General features: G+C 46.8%; 1 protein-coding gene across 3 annotated transcripts in view; it reads right to left on the bottom strand.

The window, feature by feature from the left end:
- Positions 1-17,584, bottom strand: part of znf608 (zinc finger protein 608) — a 39,376-nt gene that overhangs the window by 14,095 nt on the left and 7,697 nt on the right. For all 3 annotated transcript variants that reach the window (XM_076046949.1, XM_076046950.1, XM_076046951.1), the window contains one exon: positions 3,719-3,989. In XM_076046949.1, the coding sequence (XP_075903064.1) occupies positions 3,719-3,989 (271 nt within the window). The remainder of the gene's footprint in view (positions 1-3,718; positions 3,990-17,584) is intronic.

Raw genomic sequence — 17,584 nt, forward strand, 5'->3', positions numbered from 1 at the left:
GCCCCAAATGGCCGCAGTTCTTGCAAGAAACCCAGAAGGGCTGAACATGCTGCTGTCTGGAGATCTGGAAAGATTTATTCTCTGCAAATCATCCTGCAAGGCTGGCAGGGTGAATAATGAAAATCTAAAAAACTTGTACAACATCAGACCGTCAAAACCGAATACGGCGTAACAGCAGCACAGCCAAAACGAGACGGAACGCGATGGGGGAAGATTGTCGACAATTTGTTTCCAGGCTGTGCGCTGCAGGAGCTGCAGAATGTTAATGAAATGAATGAGTCACTGCCCCCCCACCCCTTCTTCCTCCGCCTCACCCACTGATGGATCAGTGCAGGTGAGCCAAGTGTAAAACGTTCCTCTGATGCTCCGTCTCCTGCTGTGCTCACCAAACCAGAAGCACTCCTCAGTGTTCAGGTCCAATCTGAGGTGTCTCGCTTTAACACCACCCTCACTGCCAGACTGGGAGAGGAATCAGTTCCGCTGGAGTCGGCAACTACTGGCACCACTTGGTTGTTATGTGCATCATTGTTTTTAAAATCGACTAAAACCCACTTACTTTGTTGGTCTATTTAATGTCTGTTGTAACAGAATTGAGGCCAAACAAGCAGCAAATTGTCTTATAGGAGAAGATCCATCAACAATGACTCAGGTTAACAATCAAATTAACTAGCCGTGGACTGTGCTGTGATGTCACAAAGGGCACAGGGAACTATTTCTGAGGTCACTGACCACACCCCCAGCCAAGTGTTGTCTCCCTACATTTGTGTGGAAGGTCCAACAAAGCGTCAGTTTTAGCAGAAAACTGCAAACAGACGGTTAATTATTTGTTCTGATTTTGCTCATTGCGCTGCACTGGAGACAAATAAAAAAACAGTAATGCAATTTATTGCATGTTTTGCTCTAGCATTGCACTATTATTAACTTTCATTGCATGGCTTCTTTTTAAGATGTTCATTTTTCTGCTCTTGGGATTCTGCTGAAATGTGTGAATTTCCTAACAGGGAGGAAAAAACTTGTTGCTTTTTTGGTGAATCTGCAGGGATTTAACATGAAAAGTAAAACATTGGATTGGACTAATATTGGACGTTTGATTCCCAAAATTGTCGGTTTGTTTTTTACAGAAACAACGATTGTGCAGCTCTGGTGGAGGCTTTATACTCTCCTCACCTCTCTCACAGTTTGTGATTCCCAATATATATATATATATATATATATATATATATATATATATATATTTTACGTTCTTACATTTTCAACGGCACTGTCGTCAGCAAGACAGCATTTGATTAGTGGAACCTGTATGGCTTCCAGTCAATCTTCCCCCTCCGACGTCTGGAGCCTAGGACCCCCCCCTGCCCCCCCTGCCCCCCCCCCCTCCGGCCTGTTTAGCGGCGCTCCTCATCCAAGGACATTTTGCTGCATTCCTCTATCTCTTCTGCTTCTTTGTGTTTCATCACCCCCCCCCCCCCCCCCCCCCACACCCACCAACCCTCCTTGCTGCCATTAATTAATACCGGGCTGGTAAACAAACACCTCTCCGGCAAACTCAACACTCCACTTCAGAGAACCCCGCGGCTGGCAGAGCGAGATGGGCACGGAGCGCTGGGATTTATTCATTAGCAGCCGGTGGAAAGGTATTACACCTCCACTGAGAGGCCGCAGAGATGAGCGCCGTCGCTCGTTAACGACCTATCAAAGCGCAGCGGCGTCAAAATCTGCGGGTGAATCATCGGGCCGTCTGATCCGCTGCCTGGGACTCCCACCGTACAGTTTTGTAGTGCCGGACGCCTCTCTGGTTCTGCCTCTCTGGTTCTGATTCTCTGATTCTGACTCTGGTTCTGACTCACTTCCTGGGTTGGACTGTGTTCAGCTCGGCGCTACAAACGGCTCTCAATTATCAGTTGCATTTGGAAATAAATTAACTTGCCTGTTTTTTTGTTTTAAGATGATGGAGGTGTTTAACTGAATGTTGTCAAAATGACTGAGTGTAAGGGCAGATATTTCTACATCCTACTTACACCCCGTTTCCCTTCATCCAGCGCTGATAGTGAATGTACATGTGAAAAGTCTGCAGACTGGCCCCCGTTTAGCCTCAGCCTAAAATAAATTGTGGAACGTACGAGAGGATTTCTTAATATTCAAAACGCAATATGGTTTAACTAGATTTTTTTTTCACCCTTTTCATCTGCAAATGTGGCCTCGGCAGGAAAAACTTTGTCATCATCTGTTTGATCGAGTTCTCAATCTGTTCATCTCATTTCAAAATCTAGTTAGAGCCATTTATAGCCTGCTGAACAGCTCTTATTCCTTTTTTATTCAACCTTTTGCTGGAGCAACAACAGCTGCTGGAGAAAAACCCTTGTATGGGTCACATACTTGGCAATGTGACATTATGATAATGCCTGTTGCATTATCTGTTGCATTATTTTGAAAGACACTAAAACACTAGAATATTTACATCAAATGACACATGCAAAAAAAAAGACAACTGGAATTTTCTTGCTTTGTTAGTGGCTAACATGTTGTGCACGTGTCGCCCGCACGATGGGTTGCGGTTCGAGGCAGACCGTCCCACAAACACACAACGACAGGTGCGTTTCACAGCAGGGGCGGCATGATGCAACGCAACGCTGGCTGTGTTTGTTTACCGGTTCCTGTCTGTCCGTCGCACTTTTCTCTTCTTGGCACCTCTTCTTGGGGTGCAGCAGGGGATTATGGGAATGCATGATTGTCCAGTTCCCGCCTCCCTCAGCTCAGCTCAGCTTCACTGTGGCTGAGAAACATTTAAAAAACCTCCACGCATTTTTTTGCCCACAAGGTGGAAAGTTCAAAATAATGACTGACTGCAAAAATAACTGCAGAAATGCAATCTTTGAATCAGTGCAAAAATCTTGAATTTATGTTGCGTGAATTCTTCCACCACCCTCGGAGGTAGACAGTGAGCGTGCACAAAAAAGTGCGGACTCAGATGAAGGTTAAGTTTGGCCTTTTAAACCCATCAAGGCCAAATAAAACCTTGCAAGACTCAAGTCGAGCTCACAGATCAGAGACGCTTTGGCTGCACTTTCATCGAGCCGTGAGGCGTGTTGACAGTTCAAACACTTTTCACGCATCTTTACGCATCGCACAGGCAGGACCTCGGGCCTCCGTGCACCTTTGGAGCCGCTGCTGTGTCCAAATCCACAGTAACACCACAAACAAAAAAATAAAACTCTCTGCACAATCAAATGGCTCAACGATCAAGAAAACTGCGGCTTGTAACACAAAAGAGGCGACAGTATGAAGACGCCTCGCAACAAAGAGAGTTATGGCTCTCATCAATAAGACAGGTGGACAGTGAACCACATCTGAGTAACTTAGAACTGAGAGCAACGTGAGAAGAAACTGGACTAGTGGACTAAGCAGGAACGTACATTTTGAATATCAACACGGTTGTGATAAAGATGTTTATCAACATGAGCTGAAGTCAGTGCAAAAGAAATCGGTAGGAACAACCTTGGTAAACGCTAAAACTACGGAGTCTTTGAATTAACAAAACTTAAAGATGAAAAAGCTGCATTTTCAACCATAAAAGATGTGTAAGGATGAGGAGGATTTGTTTCTTAAGGCTGAAAACATAAAGCTGTCGGGGGAAAAAAAGCCATGGCAGCAACATCTGTCAAGGACCAGCCCGTTATCCTGCGTTTCATCGAGCAACCGCTGCCGACGGGCTCCTCACCTTCCTCGGTCTCGTGCCACACGATGCCCTCCAGATTGACACTGGTTCCAGGCTGACAGGGCCCCAGACAGGCCGCGTCCCCCTCCAGGGTTCCTGAGTTGCCTCCGTCCTGCGTGTTGGTGCCTATCGACCGAGTCCTCACCACCAGCTGCTTGGGGTTGGAGGTAGGCAGGGCCGGAGAGGAGAAAGAAGGGGCCGAGGGCAGGGAGGATCCGGGGGCCCCGGGGTGACCCGGAGCTGGGGGGGCCGGCACCGTGAACATGGGCTCCACCTGGAGGCAGAACACAACATCAGTCTTTGCACAACCCCTGTTTGGAGGTGAGGGAAAAAAAAATGTTGAGATGACGTGATTTCACTCTCCTAAATGTCACAACCTTCATTACTGTAGCCAGAGTCTGCACACACCAACTCCCTCAATTGAAGCAGCGGACAATCATCATTCAAACTCAACCATTCCACTCTTTGCTTTCTCTTCTCCACAATGAGTCGGTTTCGGCCTAAAAAGCATCAGCGTTGACAGAGACGTAAAAACCTTGTTTGTTTTTTGTTGTTTTTTGCGAGCGTGGTTTCGCAGTCGGCGACATTCTACACGCAACAACAAAGCTGCATCTTCTGACAACAAGGCAACATGACTGGAGCTCATTTAGTCCAACCATGACAACAGCTGCACTGTTGACACGGGAGATGGGGGCTCGACTTTAAACTGTCTCCGGCGACCAGCTACTGAAAAATGTGTTTGGCTGTTTTGGCTGTAATAAGCGTAAACAGGAAAAGATAACGAGCCTTGTGCATCTTTTTCTTTTTGAGCATTTGGAGCTTCTGCAACAGGGTTGCACGAGATTAAATTTGAGCTGTATCCCTGTACAGGTTCCTTTTTGTCTCCTTTTGTCTTTATTTCCAACGCTTACTCTTTAAATTTCAACAGAAATATCCAGTTTAAATAAAAGTAAATAAATACACAGTATATCAATATATTCTCTCCCCGCCGCACAGGTACAAAGCCGGAGCTATTCTACATTCCTTCCCCCTCACATCCTGGCGTGCAAAGGGGAACCCCTGAGGGTTCTTAGATTGATGGTTTCCATCGCCAAAATGTCCCGCGGGAGGAGAATTATTTTTCACTCCTGGAAAACGCAAAGCTTTGTTTCAGCCATTTGTTCCACCTTGTTTATGCTTAAACCTTGAAAAACAGGGCAGATCTGCCGCGCGAGCGGCATGATGAATTAAAAAGGCAGAGGATGGCGGCCCTCCCCGTGCTTCCTCGGCGCGAGTGTCGACTCCCACACAGCTGCTGACAAAGACCACCCAGGAGTTCTACTGTGAAATCACAAAGCAAATTAACCATAACGGAGGAAATCGCGATCCCCGGCGAATTCCACGAGTTCCGCAAGCGCAGCCCCCCCCCCCTAACAAACCCCCCCCCCCCCCCCCACTCCCCCACCCCTCGCCACGACACCCAGAATTACTGGAGCTCCCTCGTATTTCGTGAGTCGTCGAGCAAAATAGGAGGGAAGTCAGATCCCTCTTGGTTTAACAGCTTCAACACAGCGGCTCCATTTTAATAATCAAAAAAAGACTCTGGACTAAATCTGTGTAATAAAATTATACGCATGGAAGATGAAGACAAAAAAATCAGGCCAAGGTTCCAGGAGGAATAAACATCCTCTAAAAATCATGCTAATACTGCCTCCACCCCCCACTGCGGCTGAAACCGAACAAACGGCTGAATGCTGAAATGCAGACGTTCTGTTAGAAAACAGCAGGCAGAAGCTCTTGTGCCCATTTACGGCACCGTTCTGTTTTCTGCTCAATGTCCTGAAACTCACGCTCGTCAAAACGCAACAACTTCACAGTTCTCGCCTCGAGCCGCAGCCATCATTGATTTTGCTCCTTGTATTTTTTTGTTTTCAGGTTCCCTCTGCCGCCGCCCAGCCCACCTCTCCTCAGTCTCCAATGTCTAGTTGTATTTCTAAAAAGCCAGAGAAAATCTTAGTAAGGCTGCTTTGACTAAAGCCGCCCAGGAGAGCCGAGCACACAAAGACCCAAATATTACTAAAATATGCATGGAACCCCCGGAGCTGTGCACAAACACAGACTCTGTCTTTCTCACTTTGCCTTCAGAAGAAATCCGTCCTTCACCTTAAACTCGCACAGCGGCAGCAGCCAAATTTTCGCTTTTTCCCACCTCCAAATTAAAGATGCCTTGTTAGAGCCAATAATCCTAAACCACGGGCCAAATTAATGCAGCCTGCCGTACTGGGAGATGTTGACTTCATCTTCACGCCATGCGTTTCTTTCAACCGTTGGTCATGGAAGATGTAACTCTGATTCGAATCTGACCGCTCACATTTCCAGCATTAAATCAAGTGTTTTCATCCACATTGAGTCCTGGCTGATCTCAGACAGAGATTGGTTTGGACGGCAGGACGAAGCGAATCAGAGTCTAGAACATCTGAACTCCACCTGGACGGTGGAGGTTGAACCAGCTCGCTGTAAAATTCCAGTTCTAAGCATCCGTTTTTATCCCTCCATGCACTTATTTCTGTCAGTGCTGCTCCTGCACTCAGGGTCGCTGGAGTCTTTCCCAGGTGTCTTAGGGTGAAGGCGGAGGTACAACACCATTAGGGTGAAAGCGGAGGTACACCACCAGGGTGAAGGCAGAGGTACACCACCCGGGTGAAGGCAGAGGTACACCACCAGGGTGAAGGCAGAGGTATACAACAAGGGTGAAGGTGGAGGTACACCACCAGGGTGAAGGCAGAGGTACACAACAAGGGTGAAGGCAGAGGTACACCACCAGGGTGAAGGCAGAGGTACACAACAAGGGCAAAGGCAGAGGTACACAACAAGGGTGAAGGTGGAGGTACACCACCAGGGTGAAGGCGGAGGTACACCACCAGGGTGAAGGCAGAGGTATACAACAAGGGTGAAGGTGGAGGTACACCACCAGGGTGAAGGCAGAGGTACACAACAAGGGCAAAGGCAGAGGTACACAACAAGGGTGAAGGTGGAGGTACACCACCAGGGTGAAGGCGGAGGTACACCACCAGGGTGAAGGCGGAGGTACACCACCAGGGTGAAGACAGAGGTACACAGGTGACAATCCTTTGCATAGTTCATAGGTCATCACATCAGTGAGATGGAACAAAGCAGGACAAAGAAATTGCCCAAAAGGGGGCGGTGTGCAACAAAATGGATGTCAACAACCAACGAAGAAGAAATGTCATCAAGACTTGTGTGTGTGTGTGTGTGTGTGTGTGATGCCTGCAGGGAAATGTTTACGTACACAAATCTCACAGCCCGATGTCGTCCTATTGGTGAGTGCAACACAACACGTCGTAGCAGATGTGACACGAGGCGGGAAAATAGAAAAAATAATGCTAAAATGTTACACGGATGTCGCAGAGCGACAGCGTTGTTCGCCTTTGGTGTTTTTTCTGAAAGAAAAGTAAATTAAAATGAAAAGACATTGAAATGAAACAGAATCACTCTCCCAGCCCGGGAAGCAGCGGTGGAGTTCAAGCTAACGCTGCCGCGCATTTCCTCTCCAAATCCCGAACAGCTGCAGCAGCTCACAGCGCCGCGTTTCCCCCAAATTAATCAGGAGTCGAGGGAGCCAGCTGAGGTTTTCCCATTAATTCTGCCTCTAAAATCTATAATTAAACAGAGACAATTTTTTTTAAAACAAAGAAAAGTCTCCGGCTTTAATTTTTATTATCTTTCACTGAGAAAAATGTTCAGTGACATTTTAATGCGTTCCGGTCGACGGTGGGATCTGCCGACTGGGCCGATCATCAATCCAACCATCGGCTTTTCATCTGTCCGTCTATTTATTATCCAGCCGAGCCCCCCCCCCCCCCCCCAACGCCCTCCCACGCCTCCCCCACTGAACCTCTATGCCTTCACTCCTCCTGCTTAGAGAAGCTCCAAATTTTGGTATTAAATTGTTCATTTTTTCTTCTTTTGGATTTGGTTGTTGATTCTTTGGTGCAGTCGAGTCGAGAGCGTCTGACCTGAATTTATCCTTGTCCTCAATTTTTTTTCTTTTAACACTTCCTCCACTCAAATTTCCATCTGCTTGCCTCTCACCTCCCCGCCCCCCATTTCTCCTCCTTGGATAATCTCTACACTTGCTCTTTTCTACATTGCTGCTCTTCTTTTTCCCCGGTTCCTCCTCACCACTCCCACTTCCTTTGTTTCATGCCGTCCATTTCTTTTCCTCCTCTCATCCCTGTTTCCTCTTCCTGTTATCACCTCCTCACTCTACAAATCGTGTTTCCTTTCCGTCCTTGTCCTCCTCTTCCTCTCTATCTTTTTGTCTCCCTCTGCCCACCAGCCTCCTTCTCCTCCTCCTCCCTTAACATATGTTCCCTTGCCTTCCTTCTCTATTCCCTGCATCCTGTTTTTTTTAGGCTCTACCCAACCTCCCCCGCTCCTCCCTCTTTGTTTTATCCTCCCTCCTGCTGTATTCCATCTCTCATCCTCTTTCCCACTTTGCCCTTTTCCCTCAACAATCCCTCACCTCGTGCATGTCTCTAGATCCTCCTTCCTATTTCCTGCCTTTGTCTCCCCTGTCTTTCAGTATTTTCCATTTCGCCTCAGCAGATTTGCGTCTTTCCTTCTGCTTTGCTTTTACCTGCAACCTCGCTTTAAATGACGCTCCTCTGTATCTGTTCTTCTTTTTATTTTTTCCCCCGCTCCACTTTCTCTTTATTATCAGTTTCCTCTATTTTACTCGTAATGCTTCCTTTTCCTCTCCACTCCTTGTCCTCATGTCCTCCTCCTCCTCCTCCTTCCATATTAAATCCCCCAGTGAGCAGCCACACTGACAGCTTTTTTTCCCTCCCCAGACAGAAATCATCCCTGTCTTTATTGTCAGGCTGCTGAAAGAGGAGCTATTGTGTCGTGCGTGTGTGGCTGTTTGTGTGTGTATAAGTGTGTGTGTGTGTGTGTGTGTGTGTGTGTGTGTGTGTGTGTGTGTGTGTGTGTGTGTGTGTGTGTTTGTGCGTGTGTGTGTGTGTGTGCGTGACCAGCAGCCATCTTTCCTCTCCATTTTTTTTTATTTTCACTCCACAGTCTCCCTCATCTTCCTCTTTTCCCATTCACTCCCTGCAGAACCAACACGAGACTGTGCGCGCGCGCACACACACACACACACACACACACACACACACACACACACACACACACACACACACACACACTCGGACACGCACGCCATTTACCTCTGTGCTGAATGACAAGCTCTAATGGCGACATTACTCACCGCCATAATAACTCCTGCTGCTGCTGCAAAGCATTTGAAAACTATCAAGCATTCTCACCCCCTCTGAAAAAGCTGCCGCAGCACAATCGACCATTAACAATAATAATGTTTTGCTCCATTGTGGCAAAATTAATCTCCCACAGTTGCTGTGTTTGTAAGCTGCATTTTTTTTTGCATTATGATTATCTATTATCATTATTTTTATTATTATTACTATGATATAATTGTATTTGCCAGCGGACTGGGACAGATGCGGCAGACGTCGGCGCTGTCGGCTGATGCAGACAGATAATATTAATGTTACAGGAGAGCCAATCAGGTGACCGCTGGGAAATATGAAACCTTTACAGCGGCGGAGCCGACGCCTCCAAAGTGTTCGCTCACAGCATTGCAGCGAACAAATAATTCCTCGGCAAAACTATCTTCACCAAAAAGCCAACGTGCACTTCAGAAGCGGCTGGTTGCTAAATGTGTGTACAGCGCGGAGCAATGATGCGCTACACCTGCTGGTTTCTAGGACTTGTCCAGGATGTAACTGCAACATCACTCCAAGTGCACAATAAGAGCAGCAAAAGAAAGTGGATAGATGGATGGATGGAAGTAAAGGTCCTGAACGACATAAAGCCAGTTATTCATTTGTGACACCAACAGGGGAACTGTGTTTGACACGCTGTTGAATCAGAAAAACAGAGTTCGTACCATAACGAAGCTACATTAGCATGTTTTCATATGCCAAGAAGTTGAGGTGCTGAATATTCATCAAGATTTCCCCCCCCTTGCCAATACGCACTAATAACAACAGAGTGAGTCACAGGCTTAAGATGGAGAGAAGAAGCGGGAGGAAGTTGATCATGCGGGGTTAGACAGTGATTAAAGAGAGAGAGAGAAAGAGAAAGAGAGAGAGAGAGGGGAGGAAGCTAAGTGGAACAGAGAAGCAGAAAATCAGAGAAATACATTTTACAATCACTTCCTTGCCATTTTCTCGTTTTAGGGGCGCAAATAAGCACGCCCACACCTCGGCGAAAGCCTGATTGTGTGTGATTAAAGGCGGAGAGCAGACTTCACCAGCACCGCTCAGCTCAGTCACACAGACACACATCTGCTTCACGGCAGACCAGGAGACGCATGGTAACGCATCCCTTAAAGTCTCCAAACAGCAAAAGGATGAAGACTCACACAACTTGAGTCAGCGCAACCTAATCATTGCACTGCCAAACAGCCAAACAAAATGTTACAAGAAAAAGCAAAATTCATCTTTCAGTCTCCCCAGTGACACAGAAAGCCAAAAACAGTCTGGTGGCATCTTGCTTGAAATAAAATAATAATAATAATATTATAAATTGTTTGAGGGCAGAAAACCTGGCGGTTCATGCTTTACCATCGTGGCCTTCGTCGCAGGATGGATCCTAGGATGAAAAATGTATATTGCGGTTCTTTCATGTGTGTCATATTAGAGAATTGTAAAAATCTTTAGGACGTTAGCTATTGGCTTTTTTAGCTTTAGTTCAAACGTTAGTGCTAACTAACGATTGAGGCTACAAGTAATGCCGCGGATGCTCGCTCACTAGCTCCCTCTATCTTTGCCTGAGAAGAATCGAGGTTCCAGCTCATGAAAACCACGTGGCGGAGAAACCAACTGACGCAAGACTAACGAACAACTCATTTTGCCACTGATTTGAGTCGACTGTGTTGAGGAACCGATGGATCTCCTGAGCTCTGAGAGCGAGCTCCGTCTTTCCTGTTCCTCCACTTCCAAGTTTCCTCGTCTGATCCTCGCGGACGATGATTCGGAGAGAATTAATTTGCAGCCCATTAATTCTTTCTCACCGAATCGGATGAAAGAGGCACTCGCTGGCCGACTCCTATGCGAGAGGAAGGATGAGATGTCCTGAAAGCTGCAGTTAATTTAAACACGAGCGGCAACGGAGTGGATGCCAGGAGCCACTCGGTGGAGATGTCACGATGGGTTTTTTTGTCCTTCCTTCAGCGTTCCAAGTTGCACTTGGCGGAAAACCTGCTCGTCTGTATTTTTTTTTATAGATATACACTAGTTGGCATTAATGCTTCGGTAATGGACTCTCAGCTCTCTGCGTGAGTCGATGCAGAAGGGCAATAAAATACAATTGTGTTTATACAGCAAAGCCGAACACTCACGCTCATGCATAACATGAGTCCTCTGTGCACTGCACGCCACAAGTCGTGCACACCAGGTGGAATGGTTCCCAGGTCCTAAGGATTTATTCCGTGTTTCCGTCTGAGAAAAAAAAGGTCACTGGACAAATATTTCATCCATCATGTTCAAAGCGAACAAATCTTTTTTCTTACTTTCTGTAGAGCCACATAGCAGGAGGTTGCTATTGGCAGCAACCGCTTCAATGCACTGTGTCGACTAAACTCTGATGAAATAAAGCCAACATGAAAACGTCATCCAGTTCTGATTGAAATGCCACTAGCAACAGTTCTTCTTGTATCTTTTTTCTTATTACTAAGGCTGTCCAAAAATGCTTTAGGCAAGAACTTGGAAAGGTAAACGGTAAAAGATCCTAACTTTGGAGAAAATGCATATGTAAATGTTTCCTGTACAGTCCAATAATATTAAAAGATAAAAAGGAGTGGGGGTGGGGGGGTGGGGGAGAACTTGGAAAGGCGGATGTGCGAAAATACCCAAATCAAAATCTGAGCAATCCAGCTGCCTGGAAGGTCAGTAGGCTGGCAGGACCAGCCACATCATCACGTTACTTCACGCCAATATGCCTTGTCCTCCCTGAACCATGGAACAACCAACCCCTGCCAGAGTTGAAATTGTTTCGATGATTGATTTAAAAAGCAGAAAGAACATATGTAACAATGATTTAGACAAAACCCCCAAATGTGTTGCACAGCAAGTATACAAGGCTCGGGACATTAATATTCAGGATTCATTTTATGCAAAAAAACTAATTTTAATTTTAATTTTATGCAAACACCGGAATTTCTCTCCAAAGTCGAAAGTATTTTAAAACAAGAGTCAATGATCACAGGACCTTTGGGGGTCTAATGTGTTTCTCTTTGAACCTTGTGTGCAAAATTATGCACATTGTCAGCGCTGAATAATGAGAGCAGTTGCTCAAACAGAGCTGTCGGAAGTAAAATATTCCACCCTTTAATACCCTGAGTGGGACCTGAATGAAACAAAGGAGCAAAAAAACGAATAAACAAGCGTTTAAGCCACACGTCCAGGTTTCGGGAAGATCTGTTGAGGCCTGACAGGCATTTAGCAGGAAAGGAAAAAATACATCTTTCAAGGTTTCTTCCTCATTTTGAACAACTTCTGAGGCATCAGATTTTCCTCAGGTTGACAGGCGTGCCAGGGCACTTTTCCCTTTGTGCCTGTCTGATTTCCATGTCTTTAAGTAATAGTCGCCTGCCAGTCACAGCCCAGAGGAGACGACACCAGCAGCGGAACAGCGGCTAAATTTAACGATTGAAACGACGTGTTTCTTCCCTCAAACGTGGCATAAAAAAAAAATGGGCGGGAACGAGGAAATATTTTCCGACAAGGTGAGAGAAAATTGCGCTCAAGGACGAGCGGAAGAAGAAACAGCGAATAGGGAATGAGCCTGACCCCGGACGCATTCCACTAGCTCATTTGTGAGTGAGATTGTGAGGCGTCGTCTCTCGCCGGAGTGCGAAAATCACGTTGTTGTTGGGAGATCTGAAGAAACACACACATTGTGCGATGATGAATGCCCGGGAGCTTGCGCGGCCGGCGGCTGCATTAATTCCGGAATTAAAAAGCGGTCGGTCGCTCCCGGGAGGAGCCGAGTCTCCTCTCGGAGCGCAGCAGCTAAAGCTGTCTGCCAAGAAATTGCAAATGAATGTACGCACGTCCGTGGGTGATAATATAAGTCTGCCGCGGACAGATTACAGTCGACAACAACGTAAATAATTCAAAATGAATTTCATCCGTCCTCCTAAAGATGATCAAATGGGCTCCGCAGTCGTCTTGGTTTGCTCGGGAAAATGGACTCAATCCAACCATTCGCAGGCTTGGATGGCAAAACCGTGATTGAGAATCACCACTCTGATTACACAGTACAGTACAGTTCAATGTTAAATTGTGATTGTGATTTTTGCATTGCTTTCAAATATTTCTTATTTTTTTCCAATTAAATTAAGATCTTGTTTTATTTTTTCATTTACAAAAGGATGCAGTCAAAATGTGCCAACGGCTCCTAAACCGCCTCACCACGCCGCCTGACTCACAAATGCGTTTGAGTGGAGGCCAAGATCAAGTCAGAGTCCAGGTATTAATTGACAGCTTGTCGGACAGCAGACGCACCAGGCGCTGATGCTCAGCGAGGCAGACGAGTCTCCCGGAGTGGATGGAAACTGACTCCTGGTTGCCTCAAACAAGCCGCTACATATTCATCACCAGCCGAGACAGCAGCCGGCACAAATCTATTTTTTTGTATGGTTTTCTGTGTTTTTCTTCAAACAAACTAAATTCTCACAGCATAACCATCTACACAGCAGAAAGACAGACAGGCAGACAGACAGACAGACAGACAGACAGACAGGCTGACAGGCTGAAGGAACATCTGGGAACCAAGTCAGTGTCTGTGATGACACACAGACACAGAGTAGAAGCATCGACAAAATGGGTTTGTGTCGCTATAAGACCTGAAATGAAGTGTTTACAATGTTGCACTATAGAAGATAAATACTGCAGAAAACTGTGTTGTTGACACTTTTTTGACTATTGGTTTGCTTCAAATGTCAAACCAGGCGGTTCACGGCATTTAGATTAAACAAAAGGGTGCAAAAATATTTTAAAAGGCAAAACTGCAGATGCCATTTGTGACGTCTGAGTGGACGTGAGTCAGAACCCTGCAGGCGTGTCCTAGTTTAGACACGGATTCAGACATTCGGTGCGTTTAAAAGAAAAAAAAAAAGGTTAGTGTCTACGAAGAGAGAACCTGCCGGCCCTAAGATAACAGCCCAACGGTGCCGTCGGGTGAAATATGAAAGCGCAAACAAACATCAAAGCGTTGATAATTGTGAGCGCCGGTGCAGACGGGACACACGTGACCTGAGTCTGAATCCTGCTGAGAGACGGTGACCTTAAAACTGGTGATAACTCATCAGATACAACAGACTACTCAGACCAACCAAGAGGAAAAATGCAGGTAAACTCAGTTGACGTCCTTATAAAATCACTGCTGTTCTTTTCTTTTTTTTTTGACCCTACCATCACAAGATGCGCACTTACCGTAGCAACTAAGAGTGCAAAACTGATTTATTAGACATCAAACATTATTAAAAAATATATATATAGCGTCGTGAAATCAACCCGTGTCTATTTGCCCCTTATGTGTTTCTTCACTCGCCGCGTTCCGCTCCTGCTCTGAAGCTAAATCAGCTGTCTAGGTGTGACAACACATCCCGCTCTAAACTCTCAACTGTCAGCAACACCGTTGGAGACAGGTTCTGTGCGAAGGAGCAAAAAACACACCAATACAACAACGACAACAGCAACGGCAACACCCAGCCAGGTAGACAGCACGGCCGTTTCGCAACAGCGTTTTCATACAGGAAAATGAAAAAAAACAAAAAAAACACACAACTTGAGGGTCCTGGGGAATGAGCTCATGTTGAGGGACGTGTTGATGCTTCTGAAGTGCGATCAGAATTTCAGAAGGACCGATGAGAAGCGACGGGAGCAGTGATGGGCGGCTTCAGCCGGCCTGCGGGGATCTGGACTGACAGCAGCCAAAGAGTGAGACAGAGCAAGAGAGAGAGAGAGAGAGAGAGAGAGAGAGAGAGAGAGAGAGAGACGCAGCTGCTGTCACTCACCCACAAACCAGAGTGTGTCTTATTGTTATGCAGATGACAAAAGCCAAGCAGCGGACGAACCTTCACCGCTGTCAGCGCGGACGGATCAAATCAAACAGCCGACCTGTCGTTTGGAATCACACGCTTTAGACCTTTGGATCGCAACACCTGGCCGGAGCCGCTGAGGTGGTGGTGGGTTGGGGGGCGGGGGGGTCCGCCCAGGTGAAGCATCTCCACTGGGCGACAACACAGTTCGACGAGAAGAAAAAAGCACCAACGAGAAAGAATTCAGAATATTCAGACGTTCCAGCCAAAAGATTGGCCTGGCAAAGAGCCCGATGGGAAATGGAATGGAATGTAAAAGGTGAATGGACTGCACTTGTATTTTTCTCTCTTTTTTTTTTGTTCACCTTTGCCGGTGGACAAAGCAAAAGCCTCTCTCGTTCACCCACTCACACCGACGGGTGGCTGCTGCCGTGCCAGCAGAGTAATAAGACGAGTCCTGTGTCACAGACAAAGCTAATCCAATTTTTCCGAGTGAGACTTGCCAACATTGCGAGGCTCTCAGGGGCTGCACTTCTTGACGTGCGTTGATACTGATGGAGTGAGACATGAAAAAAAACAAAAAAAAAAACAAACACCTCCTGCACAAAGAAAAACCTTCAGCTCAGTTTCTTTGTTCTCCTTTCACTGTGAAAATGCCACTGCTGCAACATCCAGGCTGATCTCTTTGGCAGAAGGCCTCGTTTGTTTGTGAGCTCAAAAGTCTTCTTCTATGGTTGTTTTAGGGGGCATCTGCTTCTGCTCATGCCACGAGTAAAGCGGACCCCGGCGGGTTCCTCAGTCCTCGGCCCAGCTGGCAGCACTTCAGAACCGAGCTTTTTATTGTGTCATATTTCAGACTCGTCCGCCGCACTGAAAAGGTTCTTCGGCTGCAAAAGAGGAAGCTGCTAATTTTGACGACGGCCAGCAACCACTGTGTCGACAAAATTTCCAAATTAATTAACGAGATTGTTCTCATTTTTATTCAATGGTATTGTGTTCAGCTGAGGCACTAAACAGTGGGCGTGTCCACAGGAAGCTAAAGTCCTCAATAGCTGACAAACATTCAAACGATTGGTTTGTTTGCTATTGCGCAGACGATGCGGAGTGATATGAGTCACTTGCAAAAGCCCGGAACTACTTCCCGCTTTCTACAACGCAACCAAATGCTTTACTCCTATTTATGGGATGTAAAGATGTTACCTGCTTGACAGTTTTGACTGTGACTCCAGTCTTTCTCAGAGGCATCATCTGACGTGCTCCAGACCCGTCATTTAACAGCTTGGATGGTCTCTGGAGAATTGAATCTCAGGTATGCAAGAGGGTGGACGCCCCCTCGTCCCAGTTGATGGTGCCGCTCACCCCCCCTCCTGATCTCAATGGCCTCTTTTATCCACTGTTTTAATTTGTTGGTCTCAGATGTAATGACTTTGCCCTTTTTCCCAGTTCATGATGTTCCCAACCTCGGATTCACTTCTCCAGAGACCACACAAGGCCGGGGAGGCGGGGCTGACTCAATGGGTTCTGATAGGTCCATCGAGTTGGCCAGCTACACATCAGCAGCACGTTGGATGACGCTTCTGAGCAAGACTGGAGTTACAGTCGAAACTGTCAAGCAGGGGAAATCTTTACATCTCTACTGAGTGAGCTATCAATGAAGACAACATGAGCTTTTTTAGGCAACCAAATGAGAACAAAAGGAAAAAACAACGATCAATCGATAAAAGACAAAGCCTTGAAAGGACTTTATCTATGAAGTGACGGGCGGACGGATGGACGGGCGGACGTGTCTTAAAAGTGACTCTGGCGTGAAGTTTGAAGGAGCACGTGGAAGTATAACAGCAGGCGGTGCAGCAGTCCTGCAAAACGCCTCTGGCCACAGCATTTAGTCAAGGTCGTCTGCATATTTGTCATCCGTCCTCGACCATCGATCCATTTCCATAATCGCGCACGGGAGACTGGAGAAGCCGGGCACGAGGAGTGTCGTGACTTTGAGCGACGAGATGCGAGGCTGTTCCGCAGCCTGCGCATCGACAGCTGCGGCGACTCAAATAGAAGCCAAACCTGCTTGGCGAGCAGCGCCAAAGAGGAAGGGGCGCTTCCTCGGCACGCAGGCTGCGAGGTGTCAGCGCTTAAGGGAGCGCGAAAAGACTCGGAGGCGCTCAGCAAAATACATTCAATATACGATTTCTGTTGGGTAATCTTGTTTAATTCAAATGTTATTTCTATAATCCGAGGAGCTGGGCTTAGCGGCGCCGCACCGTGATAATCATTGCTCCCGCCGCCTTGACTCACCTCGGCAAGGGTGGAACTACTTAATCCAATTTGGATTCAATTAAAATTAGATGCATCGTAACATCTCATCTGCAGCTCATTGAAGCTAATTCGGTTCAATCCCGCTACAGGCACCCGCTACGTTACAATTGCGCGCAACTACGTAACCGAGGTGAGGTCGGCGGTGACACCTGAGTGACTGGATCTCAGCGCAAGCAGCATCAGACCTGATGGCTGAGACGTGACGTTGGGCTCTCGGTACGAGGTCTCACGTGCCATTTTATATTACACAGAGGCTCCATAGCGAGCGAGTGCCTTCCACCAATCAGGCGTGGGAAGGAAGCGCTGATGTCAGGCATGTGGGCGCAGAAGTGAGCTGTCAATCAATCTGCACCAGGGGAAATAAAACGACTCCTCTGAACTGACTTTCAGCTGTCCTGTCGTCCAAAAACGCCTTTCAAGAGACATTT

This window comes from Nelusetta ayraudi, unplaced genomic scaffold (genome assembly GCF_046127955.1).
Source record: "Nelusetta ayraudi isolate G7.1 ecotype Tasmania unplaced genomic scaffold, CSIRO-AGI_Nayr_v1 ptg000092l, whole genome shotgun sequence".
NCBI lineage: Eukaryota > Metazoa > Chordata > Actinopteri > Tetraodontiformes > Monacanthidae > Nelusetta > Nelusetta ayraudi.